General features: G+C 42.0%; 1 protein-coding gene across 1 annotated transcript; it reads left to right on the forward strand.

Annotated features, from left to right (window-relative positions):
* Positions 1-659: 659 nt before the first annotated feature.
* LOC113875833 (zinc finger protein 665-like) lies at positions 660-14995 on the forward strand. The gene is given in 3 exon segments (XM_027514500.1): positions 660-732; positions 5460-5586; positions 10710-14995. Coding segments are annotated over 3 exon segments (2934 nt in total). The 5' UTR covers positions 660-675; the 3' UTR covers positions 13460-14995.
* Positions 14996-17450: the final 2455 nt, after the last annotated feature.

The raw sequence follows: 17450 nt of genomic DNA on the forward strand, positions 1-17450 counted from the left end.
ATATTTCACAGTGTACACGTGTCACATGATCACATGGTGTATGATATATGTACACAGAACCCTTCTCCTTAGTCTCAGTAAAGCTGGAAAAGAAGAAAGTGGGAGGTGGCCTGGACTTAATCCTTCACTAGTGCTCAACACAGGCATCACATGAGAGCATGAGGCATTTTGCCCAGGCATGTTTTGTACCCCTCCCCCAACAGACATGCTCCTCAGGTTCTCATGTGGGGCCTCGCCCCAGGAATGTGCACAGGCCACAGATGATTCCGATCTGGATCCTGCATTGAGCACCAGGGCTCTTGGCCTTCACTTCTGAGACTGAGATCGGGCCCTGGGGGAGGGGAGGGCACTCTGCTCTGAGTGGGGCTTGACCAGGGCCTACTGTGTGACCTGAAGGGGATCATGGGGTCAGCAGAGGTCCCCCTGCTGCTGTGGACATGAAGCCTCACCAGGAGGGGAGTGTGATCCGAGGGAAAGTGTGGGAAAGTCCTGTGTTGGTCTCTCTGCGGGAGTTGACCGTCCTGAGTCCCTCCTGAGACAGTGGCCACAAAGCACTGTCTGTTCCACACGATGAGGGCTTCCCTATGTGAATAGTTGGGGCTCAGGAAGGGGGTGTGTTGACCATATGCATTAAACAGCATGTTTTCAACTTTCATGATAGAACTGTGAAGACTCATGGACGAAGGAGCCCAGAAGAGGAAAGAACAGGAGTCAGGCATGGCTCTTTCTCAGGTAGGGTCATATTCTCAGTGGATTCTCACACTGCCTTCCTGAAATGCCCTTCTCTGGACTCGCTAATCGTGTCTGACTCTGAAGTATCCTGTCTGACTCCAGTACACACGCACTCACCTGGGGCCTTCCCTCAGGGCCTGTCATCTCCACTTAGATCCCGTCTCCCCATGACCCGGTGACGTGGACCTTGTGAGGAGGCTCCCGTGAGCACCATCCTGGGCAGGGCTTCTCACCCATGGGTTGGAGACAGGGTCTCGGTGCTGTTGGGCAGCAGGGGTTGCTTAGGGCCCATCTGGATGCGCTGTCTGCTCTCTTTTAACCAGGGTAAAGAAGCTGTATATGGACCTCAGGTATTAACATGTACAGTATCGGTAAAATCTGCCAAAGAGGCCAATGAGGGGAAATCAGTTCTGACTTTTTATAGTACATTTAAAACTAAATGAGCACCTCCTTGAAAACTTAAGTTTTTGGGAATGGAATGGAACGTTCAGAAAGAGATGTCAGGGCTAGGGAGTGTTTCGTTACACCGTCTAATTTAAACTGTGAAATCAGGCTTACTAATTTTTTTTCTTTCTTTTTTGACCACATGATGCAGCTTCCAAGGTCTTAGTTCGCTGAGTAGGGATTGAACCTGAAACCGTGCAGTGGAAGTGAGGGATCTTAACCACTGGATCATGAGGGAATTCTCCAACTTTACTAGTCTTGATTCAGTATTTTCTTAATGGAATAAAATAATAAATTGTGGAGTTTATTAATAAGTACATACCTAAAATTAATGATAAAAATCACATTATTATTTTAAAAATATATTTATTTCCTGTACTGTATCTTCATTGCTTCAGTGTCTTTTCCCTAGTTCTGGCGAGTGGTGGCCACTCTCTGGTTGCAGTGCACACGCTTCTCATTGCAGTCGCTTCTCTTGTGTTGCAGCCCAGGCTCTAGAGCGCGCCGGCTTCATTAGTTTCACCTCCTGGGCTCTACAGCTCTGTCTCAGGAACTGAGACTCATCGTCTTAGTTGCCTCTCAGCATGTGGGATCTCAGACCAGGCAAAAACCCACATCTCTTGCATTGCCCAGTGGATTCTTTACCATACACCGTAGGGAGGGCCACATATTTTTAAATACAGGTATTTTATAAAGATTGGAAGAAATCTTCTGTGTGTTATTTTCTGCTTGTATTACTTTTAATTTTTTTTGAACTAGAATAAGATAATGTTGACGAATTCCTGGTGGTACAGTGGCTAAGAATATGCCTGCCAACGTAGGGTGCGTGGGTTCCATCCCACGTCCGGGAAGATGCCTCAGAGCAGCTAAGCCCATGGGCACAACGACTGAGCCTGTGCCCTAGAGCCCAGGAGCCATAACTATGGATGCCTGCACTGTCTAGAGCCTGTGGTCCAAAACAAGAGAAGCCACTGCAAGGAGAAGCCCGGGCACTGCAGCTGCAACTAGAGAAAGCCCACTCACAGCAATGAACACCCAACATAAGCAAAATAAATAGGCTTTGAAAAAGAAATAGAATGTTGACAGTTACTGAATGAAGAAGTAAAATGAAAGAAGAGAATGGGAACCCACTCCAGTATTCTTGCCTGGAGAATTCCATGGATAGAGGAGCTGGAGGGCTGCCGTCAGCGGGGTTGCAAAGAGTCTGGCATGAGTAAGCAGGTAAAGAACAACTTCCACACACAGTAGATTGAGCTCTGAAAAACAAATCTAAGTGTCTAGCTTTCCTCCTGCAGATTCTTCAGTGACTTCCAGTAGCTTTTGGAATAAAGTCCCAAATCCATAGATCTTGCATAAATTAGCCTCTGCCTGGCATCACCCCATGTACATTCCCTGTGTGCCAGTCATACTGGCTGACTTGCTGTTCAGTGAATATCTTCCTGCCTCAGAGCCGGCACTCAGGCTGTTCTCTCTGCTTGCAACACTCTTCTGTTTCCCACCTTGCCAATCCTAAGTGTTTCTTCCTCACAGAGACCTTGTCTGATTTCTCAGTGTAGCTTAGACTTTCTGTTTAATCTTGTCTTAGCACCAGGCCTGTGTCAGAGCACTTATTTCAGTAGTAACGTTAAAATTGTGGATGAAATCGGCTGGCTGGCTGCTAGATGATGAAATTGGCTGGCTGGCTGCTAGACTGTAAGCTCCATCATGTTCACTGCTGTATTTCAAGTTTGACGCACAAAGCTGAGGCTGAATGAATTTTGATAGAATGAAAGAAAAAAAATAAAGACAACTCTTTTTGTTTAAATCAATTGTGTGTTTACACATGCATGCATGAATGCATGGATATATAACTCCGTGGTTTTATTACAAAAACATCCTCTCATAAATAATGGTGTATTCTTTGTAGCAGTTTCAGTTCTATCTTAAGTGTATTTCATGGTGTTAAGTTTTTTCTGCATCATCACATGAATGATGTAAATTGTAGTAAGATTACTGACATTGTGTGGGTCGCGATGGGAGAGGGTGTGACCCTGTATCGTGACCATTTATGCTGTTCTATTGTATTTCAGCTTCCTTGAACTTGTTTCAGGTATTTTCAGGAAACTCTCTGTGGATGCTCTTTCCTTCTCTGGTAGTTAACTGGTTGATTCTCTAGGTTCAGTTGTCACTCCCAACCACCTGAGCTCAGGTACTGTTGGCATATTTCTTAACAGTTTGATCTGAGCGATTAGTTAGAGTGACAGAATTTACTCCCCAGGGTGACTGCAGCCATGAGATTAAAAGACTCTTATTCCTTGGAAGGAAAGTTATGACCAACCTAGATAGCATATTGAAAAGCAGAGACATTACTTTGCCAACAAAGGTCCATCTAGTCAAGGCTATGGTTTTTCCAATGGTCATGTATGGATGTGAGAGTTGAACTGTGAAGAAAGCTGAGTACCGAAGAATTGATGCTTTTGAACTGTGGTGTTGGAGAAGACTCTTGAGAGTCCCTTGGACTGCAAGGAGATCCAACCAGTCCATTCTGAAGGAGATCAGCCCTGGGACTTCTTTGGAAGGAATGATGCTAAAGTTGAAACTCCAGTACTTTGGCCACCTCATGCGAAGAGTTGACTCATTGGCAAAGACTCTGATGCTGGGAGGGATTGGGGGCAGGAGGAGAAGGGGACGACAGAGGGTGAGATGGCTGGATGGCATCACTGACTCAATGGATGTGAGTCTGAGTGAACTCCGGGGGTTGGTGATGGATAGGGAGGCCTGGCGTGCTGCAATTCATGATGTCGCAGTGTAGGACACAATTGAGCGACTGAACTGAACTGAACTGAAGGTGGACACAGATCTTTCTCTAACATGGTGTTATGTTGATGACAAGTTCATCCGTGTAAAGTCTTTAGGATAATGCTTAGTTTGTAGGAATTGCTGAAACATCTGTTGTCAGTGTGATGATGTCATCATCATCACAATGTGTGTTCTTTAAAAGTCAGTGTGTTTTCATGTTCATCGCAGCACTATTTATAATAGCCAGGACATGGAAGCAACCTAGATGTCCATCAGCAGATGAATGGATGAGAAAGCTGTGGTACATTTACACAATGGATTATTACTCATCCATTAAAAAGAATACATTTGAATCAGTTTGATTCAATTCAAATTCAATTCAAATCAATTTGAATCAGTTCTAATGAGGTGGATGAAACTGGAGCCTATTATACAGAGTGAAGTAAGCCAGAAAGAAAAACACCAAAACAGCATACTAACATATATATATGGAATTTAGAAAGAAGGTAATGCTAACCCTGTATGTGAGACAGCAAAAGAGACACAGATGTATTGAACAGTCTTCTGGACTCTATGTGAGAAGGCGAGGGCAGGATGATATTGGAGAATGGCACTGAAACATAAAATATCATATGTGAGACAGATCACTAGTCCAGGTTTGATGCATGATACAGGGTGCTTAAGGGTGGTGCACTGGGATGACTCAGAGGGATGGGATGGGGAGGGAGGTGGGAGGGGGGTTCAGGATGGGGAACACATATACGCTCATGCCGGATTCAAGTCAATGTATGGCAAAACCAATACAATATTGTAAAATTAATTAATTAAAAAATAAATAAAGTCACTGTGGACTTTGTCATCTCTAAAGACAACAGTCTTGCTGTAACTCATCTAGATAGTGAATGCCACTCAGTCATGTCCGACTTTTTGTGACCCCAGGGATGGTAGCCTAGCAGGCTCCACCAACCATGGGATTTTCCAGGCAAGAATACTGGAGCGGGCTGCAATTTCCTTCTCCAGCGGACTTTCCCAACCCAGGGATCAAAGCCGGGTCTCCTGCATTGCAGACAGATGCTTTACCATCTGATCCACCAGGGAAGCTAAAGTAAACTTAATTAATTAATTAAAAAATAAAGTCACAGTGGACTTTGTCATCTCTGAAGACACCAGTCTTGCTGTAACTCATCTAGATCGTGAATGCCACTCTGTGTTGAATGTTAACACTTCTGCATAGACAACCCAGTCTTGGTTTTAATTTCTGTATTTTTCATGTATTGTCCACATACATGACAAATTCCTGTTGATTGCAGGATATCATAATCTTAGGAAAAAGAGGAAATTATAAATTCGATTGCAGACCAACAGTTTGCTTCAAGCAGCTTTTAAAGTATCTATCAGAGTATTACTTCATCTGAATTGAGCGTTACCCCTCTCACCTCTTCTCATTTTGTGTGAAACTAAGAATCTTCCTCAGGGCCCATTGGTGAAATGTGTTTTCATTTCAGGCACAGTTGACCTTCAAGGATGTGTTCATAGATTTCACTCCCGAGGAGTGGGAATGCCTGGACCCTGCCCAGAGGACCTTGTACAAGGACGTGATGGTGGAGACCCTCGGGAACCTGCTGTCTGTGGGTGAGGATCACTTCCCTCTGAAGTGGGGATCTGCCCTGGGGTACCTCTGCATGTTCCCTCTTTACCTTTTGAGATCTCCCGTTTTTCTTGACTAAGCTCAAAACCTTGTTGACTCACACATGTAAAGCTTCCTGATTGGCATCAGGAGTTTAAACTTGTCTTTCCTTCAGGTGACCTGCCCACTGTGTGATGCACAAGGAGTTTCTCCACAGCTTGAGTGTTTATAAAGCTGATTTCAAACTTTGAAATATCCAGTTGCCTGTTTTCTAGCCCTGTGTTCTTGGTTCAGTAGTTCTTAGATAGGAACTAGATACCTGCTGCATGTTGTACTGTATATTATACTGTTCCCTGTGCATTCAGAAGGAGACAGATAGTAAATTCATTTGAGAAGTATTTTTCTGTCGGTTTATAATATCCTCACTCCTTGGCTGACAAAAGAACTGCATTCTACACCTGCCTATGCAGGAGACACGGGTTCGATCCTTGGTCTGGGAAGATCCCACATGTCACAGAGCAGCTACGCCTCTGTGCCTCAACTACGAGCCAGCACTCTAGAGCCTGGAAGCTGCAACTACTGAGCCCACATGGAACAACTCCTGAAGCCCATGCACCCAGGAGAAGCCACAGTAAGTGAGTAGCACGAGCACTGCAACTGGAGTGTAGCCCCTACTTGCTGAACTTGGGGAAAAGACCAAGCAGCAGTGATCACTCACCCCTGCCAAAAGAAATGAATACACCGATGTATTAAAAATAACAGATACATTTAAAAAAAAAAAAAAAAAAGAGGTTGGATTCTGGAAGAAGCCACAGTATATGGCATTACTTCCAAGTAGGAAGTTCTGTTTCTGATCTGAACATTATCTCCATTCTTGTGGCACAAGGAAGAAGACCCCTGGATTGTGGAGAATGAAGTGCTAATAGCAAAAATCAAGATGAGTGAGATCACAGGTCAACTGTCACAAGGACAGAGAGGAAGCCACACCGTTCATGGTGTTTTGGAAACTCTCCAAGTGGGAGAGTTCTGTGAGAAAACAGATGTTTAATGTTGGTGAACTCTCACAGGATATTTTTCTTCTCCCTAACTTATGGCTCTGTTCTTTGCTATGTGAAATGTACAGCACCCTCCAGTTGTGCTGTAGCACCCACAGACATGAAGGCAAGATATTTTTTTTTTTGGCCTGTACTGGGTCTTTTTTGCTCTGTGGTCTTTTGTCTATTTGAGACGAGAGAGGGCTATTCTCTAGAGTGGGAAGCACAGTTACTCATTGTAGTGGCTTCTTTTGTTGTGAAGCACAGGCCCTAGGCACACAGGCTTGAGTAGTTTTACCACACAAGCTCAGTATCTGTGGCTCATCAACTTAGTCCTCGTGACATGTGAGATCTTCCCAGAATAAGAATCAAACCCATGTCTCCTGCATTACTAAGCAGATTCTTACCATGGAGCCACCAGGATGTTAGGGAAATTAAATAAATAGTTTTGTTTAGGCTTCAAGACAAAGCAGTGCATTCCTCTGACCTAGCTTCTAGCCTGCATGGAAACTGCCCTGAGTGTGAATGTCCTGACTGTCTCCTGTGAGTGCAAGTCTTGCAGCACCATAGGTAAGATAGAGGACAAATCTTGAGATTGTTCAGCCTTTGCAGGGGCCCTTGCCAACCAAGGCCCAGGCTTAGCACCATCCAAGGCCCAGGCTTAGCACCATTCAAGTTGGATCCTTCTCTCTGCCTGCTGCTGCTAAGTCGCTTCAGTCGTATCCAACTCTGTGCAAAGCCATAGATGGCAGCCCACCAGGCTCCCCCGTCCCTGGGATTCTCCAGCCAAGAACACTGGAGTGGGTTGCCATTGCCTTCTCCAATTCTCTCTGCCTACCGTGAGGTAAATAAAGGTAACTTAAAATTGCAAACAGAAGTATGTGATTTGTGAGGATGATTATCCATATTACAATGTCACATTATATTTTGGTTGATCAAATATTCATTTTTCAAGTCGACTCTCTTTAGCCAGCCCACAGCTCCAATTGTATCCCCATACTGCCCTTTTCCTCCCCATTCTTTGTCCTGTTCTGGCCTTACACCCCTCCCAACCCCTCTGTCTCCCTCTCCATCAGCTGGTCCCCTTCTAACTGCCCCTGTCTCTGAGGGGGGAGCGGGAGCCCAGGTTCCCCCACCCTAGCAAGTTCGTTAACCCCTTTAGATTCTTCTGATCAAAGACCCCCATCTCCCTGGAGAGACATTCCAAGATTTTTATGAGTCCTTCTGTCCCTGTTATCACAGTCAATTTGAGCACTGTTCAGTCTGTGTTGTACCATAAAGCTGTGACTATAGAAAGGAAGGATAACTTGTTTGATACAGGATGGCCATGATGTTGTTTAGACTCTGGAGAAAACTGGTTAAGATGAATTTTTTTTTCCTTTGAAAGTGCAAAACCGGTTCTTTTTACATGTGGAATTAAAAATAGCAAGCTTGTTAAAAAGGCGTGCTAAAAACAAAGCTTAAGGTTAACCTTTGCCAGGGCTTCCCAGATTACTCTAGTGATAAAGAACCTCCCAGTCCCTGGGAGAGACACAGGAGACGTGGATTTGATCCCTGGGTAGGGAAGATCCCCTGAAGAGTGAATGGCAACCCACTCCAGTATTCTTGCCTGGAGAGTCCCATCAGGGACAGAGGAGCCTGGTGGGCTAGAATCCACGGGGTTGCAGGGGATTGGACAGGACTGAAGCGAACTTGCATAGCGTGCCACCTTTGCCATGTCCTTGAAATACGTAACCCATTTTTCCAGAGATTTCAGTCTTGGGCAAATTAGAATTTTAAACCATGGCGCAGGGGGGTGGGAAGAAAAGGGGAAAGAGATTTTAAATCTCAAGCAGGAAAGTATGAGAGCTCTCATGTCTGTCGATCTGCATTTCTGTTTGTCTCAGTGTGTGTCTTTGTTTTTGGATAATATTGCTGAGGTTAATTTGTAAATGAGCTCTAATTCAATTGTTTGTAAAAAAAAAAAAAGCACTTTCAAACCAAACAACTACAAGAGAAATTAACCTAAATGAATTTCAGGTTCACGTGAATTGGGAAATATTCAATATTAAATATCTAGTATTAATGTTTGTTTGCTAATCTAATTAAGACATGTCTTGAGTCTTCAACATTGTCTAATACTTTTGTTGTACCTAGGTTTAATGTTAAGCAAGTTTGTCAACAGTTAGAGTAACTCAGGTGAAGAAAGTTTTAAGGAAAGAATGCAAATGCAATTGGAGCTTTTAAATAAACTCTATTAAGAATGCTTATACTTTGGAAATGTCTGTCTAAAATAGTCTCTCCAGATGTGAATAACCTGAACTCCTGCTGCTGCTGCTAAGTCACTTCAGTCGTGTCCGACTCTGTGTGACCCCATAGACGGCAGCCCACCAGGCTCCCCTGTCCCTGGGATTCTCCAGGCAAGAATACTGGCGTGGGTTGCCATTTCCTTCTCCAATGCATGAAGGTGAAAAGTGAAAGTGAAGTCGCTCAGTCCTGTCCGACTCTGAGTGACCTCATGGACTGCAGTCTACCGGGCTCCTCCATCCATGGGATTTTCCAGGCAAGAGCACTGGAGTGGGGTGCCATCGCCTTCTCCAATTAGTGCTGTTAGGCGGCACTAAAAAATAAATAAATAAAATAAAATTCATTTATTTTTGGCTTTGTTGCTTCAGGTCTTTGTTGCTTCAGGGGATTTTCTCGACTTGCAGTGAGCAAGGGCTACCGTGTATTTACGGTGCATGAACTTGTCATTCTAGTGGATTCTCTTGTTGCAATGCGTGGTGTCTGTGTGTTTGCTCAGTAGTTGTGACTCCCCAGCTCTAGAGCACAGAATCATCATGTGTGCCCTACAGGCTTAGTTGTTCTGAGGCATGTGGGAATTTCCCAGATCAGGGATCAAAACTGTGTGCCCTGCACTACCAGGTGGATACTTTACCTCTGAGCCACAAGGGAAGCCCCAAAGCTTGTTCCTTTACATATATCTTGGAGCCAATGAACTGGGTGAGTTTAGATTACTGTGTAGATAGGGAGTTGATGTATTGAATGATTACTGTGTAAGTAGAGAATTTTTCACTTACAGTATAACTGACATGAACCACTTGTTAATGTCATAAAATGCCTATATGTCTATCTACTGATAGATTTCTAAGAGGTATTTGGAAAAGTGTTTATTTTTTTATTTTTTAAATTATTTTAGGGAATTCCCTGACAGTCCAGTGGATAGGATTCAGTAGTTTCACTGCAGCTAGCCTGGATTTAATCCATGGTCAGGGAACCAAGTTCTCAGAAGCCACATGGTCCAACAAAAGAAAAAAAAAAAAAAAATATATATATATATATATATATAGTTTACAGAATTCTTTATTTTCTCAATGTAGTATTTTTTGAACAGTTACTAACTGCCATTTATTTTTTACATTATTCATTAGAATGCTTCTTTTGCATTGTTTACCATTCCAATGTGTTGCCTGATTGATGCTTGTTTGCTCAGTTGCTCAGTCCTGTCTGACTCTTTGTGATCTCATGGACTGTTGGCCACCAAGCTTTCCTATCCATGGAATTTTTTTAAGGCAAGAATAGTGCACTCGGTTGGGATTTCCTGCTCCAGGGGATCTTTCCAACCCAGGCATTGTATCCCCCTGTGCCGTGTCTTCTGCATTGGCAGGCAGCTTGTTTACCAGTGAGTCACCTCTCTAGTCCTGTATGTTCTTTACCATTTAAATATGTATAAATATGCATAAAGTGTGTACAATATACCATTAGTTTCTCCTCAATTATGAGACAGCAGTGTGTTTAGTACAAAGTAGGATGAGTTTTGAGGTCATGATGGGACAATGTGTTTTCTTTGAGAACTGACATGAGTTTGCATAAATGAATGTTTTCTGATTGTGTTTGAAACTACACTACCCTAAAATTAATTTGAATTACATATGATCATTCTTTTTTAAAGAATTCTATTCCTTTAGTTTTCTATAGTTTTGAGATCATCTTTGCAAAGATTCATAATTCTGTTAGGATGAATATGGCTTTTGGTATGAAAGTCATGTGTTTGACAAATAATTTATTTATGAATTGTAACTAATAGAATACCTGTGGTTCTTTATGTCTTGTAGATATGTCTCAGATAGATATGATCAAGAAATTACAGGCAAAAGCAGACAGTGGTAAAGGGGAAATTTTTCAAAGAGTGATGTTTGAAAGAGCTGAAAGCCTTGAAAGCAAAGATTTTCACCTCAGGAAGATGCAGGAAAATATAGATGACTTTGACTGTCTGCGGACAGATGATGAAAGAAATGACAAAGGATTGTCTACATCCCATAACAAAAACCTCACTGATGGAAGAGATCATCATAGTAGAAGTGATGCAGAAAATGGAACTTTTGAAAGGCACGGATCAAGCTTTCAGGATGAATCGCAGATGATGCAATCTGAAGGGATAATTTTTGAATGTAGTCAAGTTGTGACAGACGTCAGTGCCTCAGGTTTATCATCTCAGAGAACTCTTAATGTCTGCAAAGGCTTTTCTCATAAAGATGAGAATGCTGTTATGCATCCTTCAGAACTGTTACCAGACCATGAAACACAAAATAAAAGACCATACAAATGTAATGAGTGTGACATAACCTTTCTTCAGGACTCAGAACTCACTAGACATCAAAGAATCCATACAGGAGGAAAACCATACAAATGTGACGTGTGTGGCAAGGCTTTTAATCAAACTAGAAAACTTGCGATTCATTGGAGAATTCATACTGGAGAGAAACCACATAAATGTGATGTGTGTGGCAAGGTCTTTAAGCAAGCTGCAAAATTTTTAATTCATTGGAGATACCATATGAGAGAGAAACCATATAAATGTGATGTATGTGGCAAGGCCTTTAGTCAAACTGCAAACCTGGCAGTTCATCAGAGAATTCATACTGGAGAGAAGCCATACAAATGCAATGTATGTGGCAAGGCGTTTAGTCATAGTGCAAACCTTACTGTTCATCGGAGACTCCATACTGGAGAGAAACCATATAAATGTGATGTATGTGGCAAGGCCTTTAATCAGACTGCGAAACTTAGACTTCATCAGAGAATTCATACTGGAGAGAAACCATATAAATGTGATGTATGTGGCAAGGCCTTTAGTCAAACTGCAAACCTGGCAGTTCATCAGAGAATTCATACTGGAGAGAAGCCATACAAATGCAATGTATGTGACAAGGCATTTAGTGATACTTCAAGCCTTACTGTTCATCGGAGACTTCATACTGGAGAGAAACCATATAAATGTGATATATGTGGCAAGGGTTTCAGTGTAAGTTCAAGCCTTGCTGTTCATCAGAGAGTTCATACTGGAGAGAAACCATATAAATGTGATGTATGTGGCAAGGCGTTTAATCAGACTGCAAAACTTGGACTTCATCAGAAAATTCATACTGGAGAGAAATCTTATAAATGTGACGTGTGTGGCAAGGCATTTAGTCGTACTGGAAACCTTGCTGTTCATCGGAGAGTTCATACTGGAGAGAAACCATATAAATGTGATATATGTGGCAAGGCTTTCAGAGTAAGCTCAAATCTTGCTGTTCATCGGAGAGTTCATACTGGAGAGAAACCGTATAAATGTGATGTGTGTGGCAAGGCTTTTAGTCAAGCTACAGGCCTTGCAGTTCATCAGAGAATTCATACTGGAGAGAAACCATATAAATGTGATGTATGTGGCAAGGCCTTTAATCACACTACAAGACTTGAACTTCATCAGAGAATTCATACTGGAGAGAAGCCATACAAATGCAATGTATGTGACAAGGCATTTAGTCATACTGCAAACCTTACTGTTCATCGGAGACTTCATACTGGAGAGAAACCATATAAATGTGATATCTGTGGCAAAGGTTTCAGAGTAAGTTCAAACCTTGGTGTTCATCGGAGTGTTCATACTGGAGAGAAACCATATAAATGTGATGTGTGTGGCAAGGCGTTTAGTCATACTGGAAACCTTGCTGTTCATCGGAGAGTTCATACTGGAGAGAAACCATACAAATGTGATGTGTGTGGCAAAGCATTTAGTCGTACTGGAAACCTTGCTGTTCATCGGAGAGTTCATACTGGAGAGAAACCATACAAATGTGATGTGTGTGGCAAAGCGTTTAGTCGTACTGGAAACCTTGCTGTTCATCGGAGACTTCATACTGGAGAGTAACCATGTAATTATGGTATATGTGCCAAGGCTTTCACTGTAAGTTCAAGCCTTGCTGTTCATCAGACAGTTGATACTGGAGAGAAACCATATAAATGTGATATGTGTGGCAAGACCTTTAGTCAAGCTGCAGGCCTTGCAGTTCATCAGCGAATTCATACTGGAGAGAAACCATAGAAATGTGATATATGTGGCAAGGCCTTTAGTCACACTACAAGACTTGAACTTCATCAGAGAATTCATACTGGAGAGAAGCCATACAAATGCAATGTATGTGACAAGGCATTTAGTCATACTGCAAACCTTACTGTTCATCGGAGACTTCATACTGGAGAGAAACCATATAAATGTGATATCTGTGGCAAAGGTTTCAGAGTAAGTTCAAACCTTGGTGTTCATCGGAGTGTTCATACTGGAGAGAAACCATATAAATGTGATGTGTGTGGCAAGGCGTTTAGTCATACTGGAAACCTTGCTGTTCATCGGAGAGTTCATACTGGAGAGAAACCATACAAATGTGATGTGTGTGGCAAAGCATTTAGTCGTACTGGAAACCTTGCTGTTCATCGGAGAATTCATACTGGAGAGAAACCATACAAATGTGATGTGTGTGGCAAAGCGTTTAGTCGTACTGGAAACCTTGCTGTTCATCGGAGACTTCATACTGGAGAGTAACCATGTAATTATGGTATATGTGCCAAGGCTTTCACTGTAAGTTCAAGCCTTGCTGTTCATCAGAGTGTTCATACTGGAGAGAAACCATATAAATGAGGTATATGTAGTAGGGCTTTCAGTGTGAATGCAAACCTTGCAGTTCATCAGAGAATTCATACTGGAGAGAACCTTACAAATATAAAAATTTTGAGAAACCATTTAGGCACAGTCAACCATAACTCATCATCAGGCAGTTCAGACAGGAGAAACCATATAAATATGATGTATATGGCTGGTGCTTTACTTGAAATGACGAACTTAGAAACCATCGGAGAATTCATGCTAGAGAGAAACATTAGAAATGTGACAGTTGTGAGAAACATATTAGTGCAAATGTCATAAGTGTGACAGAGCCTTTAGTTAAGTGTCTAGGCCTTATAATTCATCAGAGAATTCATAGTGTATTGAAAACATACAAGTGAAATGAACGTGTCAGAGTTTCTAGTGCATGTTCAGCATTAACTGCCCATTAGGCAGTTCATATATAAGAGAAACCATGTAAATGTTATTTATGTGGCAAACCGTTCAGTGATAAGAAATGACATTGTAGATCATCTGAGAATCCATTCTGCAGTGAAAACTTACACATGTAGACAATACAATAAAATATATCAACTTTCTGACCCTCAGAAAATTCAAACTGTAGGAAAACTACACAAATGTGTTAGGTGTGGGAAAGCTTTGATTATCTGTTCAGCCTAACTCACCATCCGTTAATTATTTTTTCTTTTTTTACAATAGTGTGGTGGTTTTTGCTATATATGAACATGAATAGGCCGTAGGCGTACATATGTGCCCTCCCGCCTGAACCCACCTCTCTCCCCACTGTATCCCTCCAGATTGTCCGAGAGCACTTGCTCGTACATCACACTCCCACTGGCTCTTTTACATATGGTAATATACATGTTTCAGTGCTAATCTCTTAAACCCTGCCATCCTATTTCTTTTTTTTTTTTCAATAGGTTTTCCTTAGTGTTGCTTTTTCTATCCACATGTTATGACCCAGTTTTAATGTTCAGTTTACATTTCTTTCCTGCTTTACACTAACAAATACATAAGTCAATGGGTTATTTTGAAACTTTTGTAACATTAAAATGCATGTAGACGATGACAGGGAACATAGTGGGTGCCCTATAAATGTAAAGAAAGACAGTTACTTTAGGACTTGAGTTCAGTCAGATAATACACATAGAAACATTTACAGATAGTGCCAAGTTGATAATTTTGGTGAAAAAAATTCTAGTGTCTTCTTAAGACTTTATATTTTACAATGTGCTTTGTTGTCCAGAACTGACAGATCTTTCAGAAACAGACAACAAAGAAATGAGAGAAAATATATTACAATTTTTCAACAAGAAGTAAATTGCCTAATTACCGTCAAGTGATCATATAGTAATCTGACATTCCATTACATTAAAGTATTCGCTTAAGTATTAAATATTATGATGTAAACAACTTTTTCTCATATAAGTATTTGAAGCTTTGTCATCATAAGCATGGAACAGAAAGTTTTATAAAGAAGTATGCATTTCTCATTAAACGTTTTTTTCTCTTTAATAATCTTTAAAATTTATTTTTGGCTATGCTAAGTCTTCATTTTGCTGACTTCTTTCTCTTTTTACAGCAATCAGGCTATGAATTCTCCACATAAACTTGGCTGGGGTATGGTTGGAGACTGGCATTTTGATGCTTCTTTTGGTCAGTCTAGAGGACTCAATGTCTTTTTGGCTGTACTAAGCCTTTTTTTTTTTTTTTCTTAACTGTACGTGGGATTTTTCTAGTTGCAGCAAGCAGAAGTGACTTTCCAGTTACTTGTGTACAGGCTTCTCATTACTGGGGTTACTGTTGTTGCAGAACACAGGCTTTAGAGCACAGGCTCAGTACTTGTGTTGCACGGGCTTAGTTGCTCCGAGGCATGTGGTATCCTCTCAGACCAGGGATCAAACCTGGGTCCTATGCATTGGCAGGTAGATTATTTACCACTAGACCACCAGTAAAGTTCTATTCATTATCTTTTAACTGTGCACTATGTATGTTAATACACTGCAAACAAAATTGGGGTCATCAACCAATAACTGGGAGATCTGAAACCAGGAGAAACTCCCGCAAACTTCTCTAGACTTGCTGAAGAGGTGGGTGTACCCAAAAGACCCGTCCTGAAATACCAAGGCCAGAATGTCCAAAGCATAGTATGGTGCCTGCTTTTCTCTATCCTGCATTCCCTCAGGGTGCACTTTTGCTGGGCCACTGCAGTGACTAATAAGTTTGATCCTTGAAGAAGTGGAATGTCAAGACATTTTTCTCCTTGGAAGTGTTAGTATGAAGTAGCCCTTTCTAAGAGTTGTGTGTTTCACATTCTAGCTTGTCAGTTCAATTAGTTCTGTCGCTCATTCATGTCAGCCTCCTTGCGAGCCCATGAATTGCAGCACGGCATGCCTCCCTGTCCATCACCAACTCCCGGAGTTCACTCAAACTCATGTGCATCGACTCGGTGATGCCATCCATCCATCTCATCCTCTGTCGTCCCCTTCTCCTCCTGCCCCCAATCTCTCCCAGCATCAGGGTTTTTTCCAATAAGTCACCTCTTGGCATGAGGTGGCCAAAGTACTGGAGTTTCAGCTTCAGCATCGTTCCTTCCAAAGAAATCCCAGGGCTGATCCCCTTCAGAATGGACTGGTTGGATCTCCTTGCAGTCCAAGGAATTCTCAAGAGTCTTCTCCAACACCACATTTCAAAAGCATCAATTCTTAAGTGCTTAGCTTTCTTCACAGTCCAACTCTCACACCCATACGTGACCAGTGGAAAAACCATAGCCTTGAGTAGACGGACCTTTGTTGCCGAAGTAATGTCTCAGCTTTTGAATACGCTACCTAGGTCGGTCATAACTTTCCCTCCAAGGAGTAAGCATCTGTTAATTTCATGGCTGCAGTCACCATCTGCAGTGATTTTGGAGACCAGAAAGGTAAAGTCAGCCACTGTTTCCACATCTCTTTGCCATGAAGTGATGGGACCGGATGCCATGATCTTCATTTTCTGAATGTTGGGCTTTAAGCCAACTTTTCCCACTCTCCTCTTTCAGTTTCATTAAGAGGCTTTTAGTTCCTCTTCACTTTCTGCCATAAGGGTGGTGTCATCTGCATATCTGAGGTTATTGATATTTCTCCTAACAATCTTAATTCCAGCTTGTGCTTCTTCCAGCCCAGGGTTTCTCATAATGTACTCTGCATATAAGTTAAATAAGCAGGATGAGAATATACAGCCTTGGCATACTCCTTTTCCTATTTGGAACCAGTCTGTTCCATGGCCAGTTCTAACTTGCTTCCTGACCTGCATACAGGTTTCTCAAGAGGCAGGTCAGGTGGTCTGGTATTCCCGTCTCTTTCAGAATTTTCCACAGTTTGTTGTGATCCACACAGTCAAAGGCTTTGGCATAGTCAATAAAGCAGAAATAGATGTTTTTCTGGAACTCTCTTGCTTTTTCAATGATCCAGCAGATGTTGGCAATTTGATCTCTGGTTCCTCTGCCTTTCTAAAACCAGCTTGAACATCTGGAAGTTCACATATGCTGAAGCCTGGCTTGGAGAATTTTGAGCATGACTTTACTAGCATGTGAGATGAGTGCAATTGTGCAGTAGTTTGAGCATTTTTTGGCATTGCCTTTCTTTGGGATTGGAATGAAAACTGACCTTTTCCAGTCCTGAGGCCACTGCTAAGTTTTCCAAATATGCTGACATATTGAGTGCAGCACTTTCACAGCATCATCTTTCAGGATTTGAAATAGCTCAACTGGAATTCCATCGCCTCCACTAGCTTTGTTCGTAGTGATGCTTTCTAAGGCCCCTTAACTTCATGTTTCAGGATGTCTGGCTCTAGGTGAGTGATCACACCATAGTGATTATGTTGGTCGTGAAGATCTTTTTTTTGTACAGTTCTTGTGTGTATTCTTGCCATC

Source organism: Bos indicus x Bos taurus, chromosome 18 (genome assembly GCF_003369695.1).
Source record: "Bos indicus x Bos taurus breed Angus x Brahman F1 hybrid chromosome 18, Bos_hybrid_MaternalHap_v2.0, whole genome shotgun sequence".
NCBI classification, from domain to species: domain Eukaryota; kingdom Metazoa; phylum Chordata; class Mammalia; order Artiodactyla; family Bovidae; genus Bos; species Bos indicus x Bos taurus.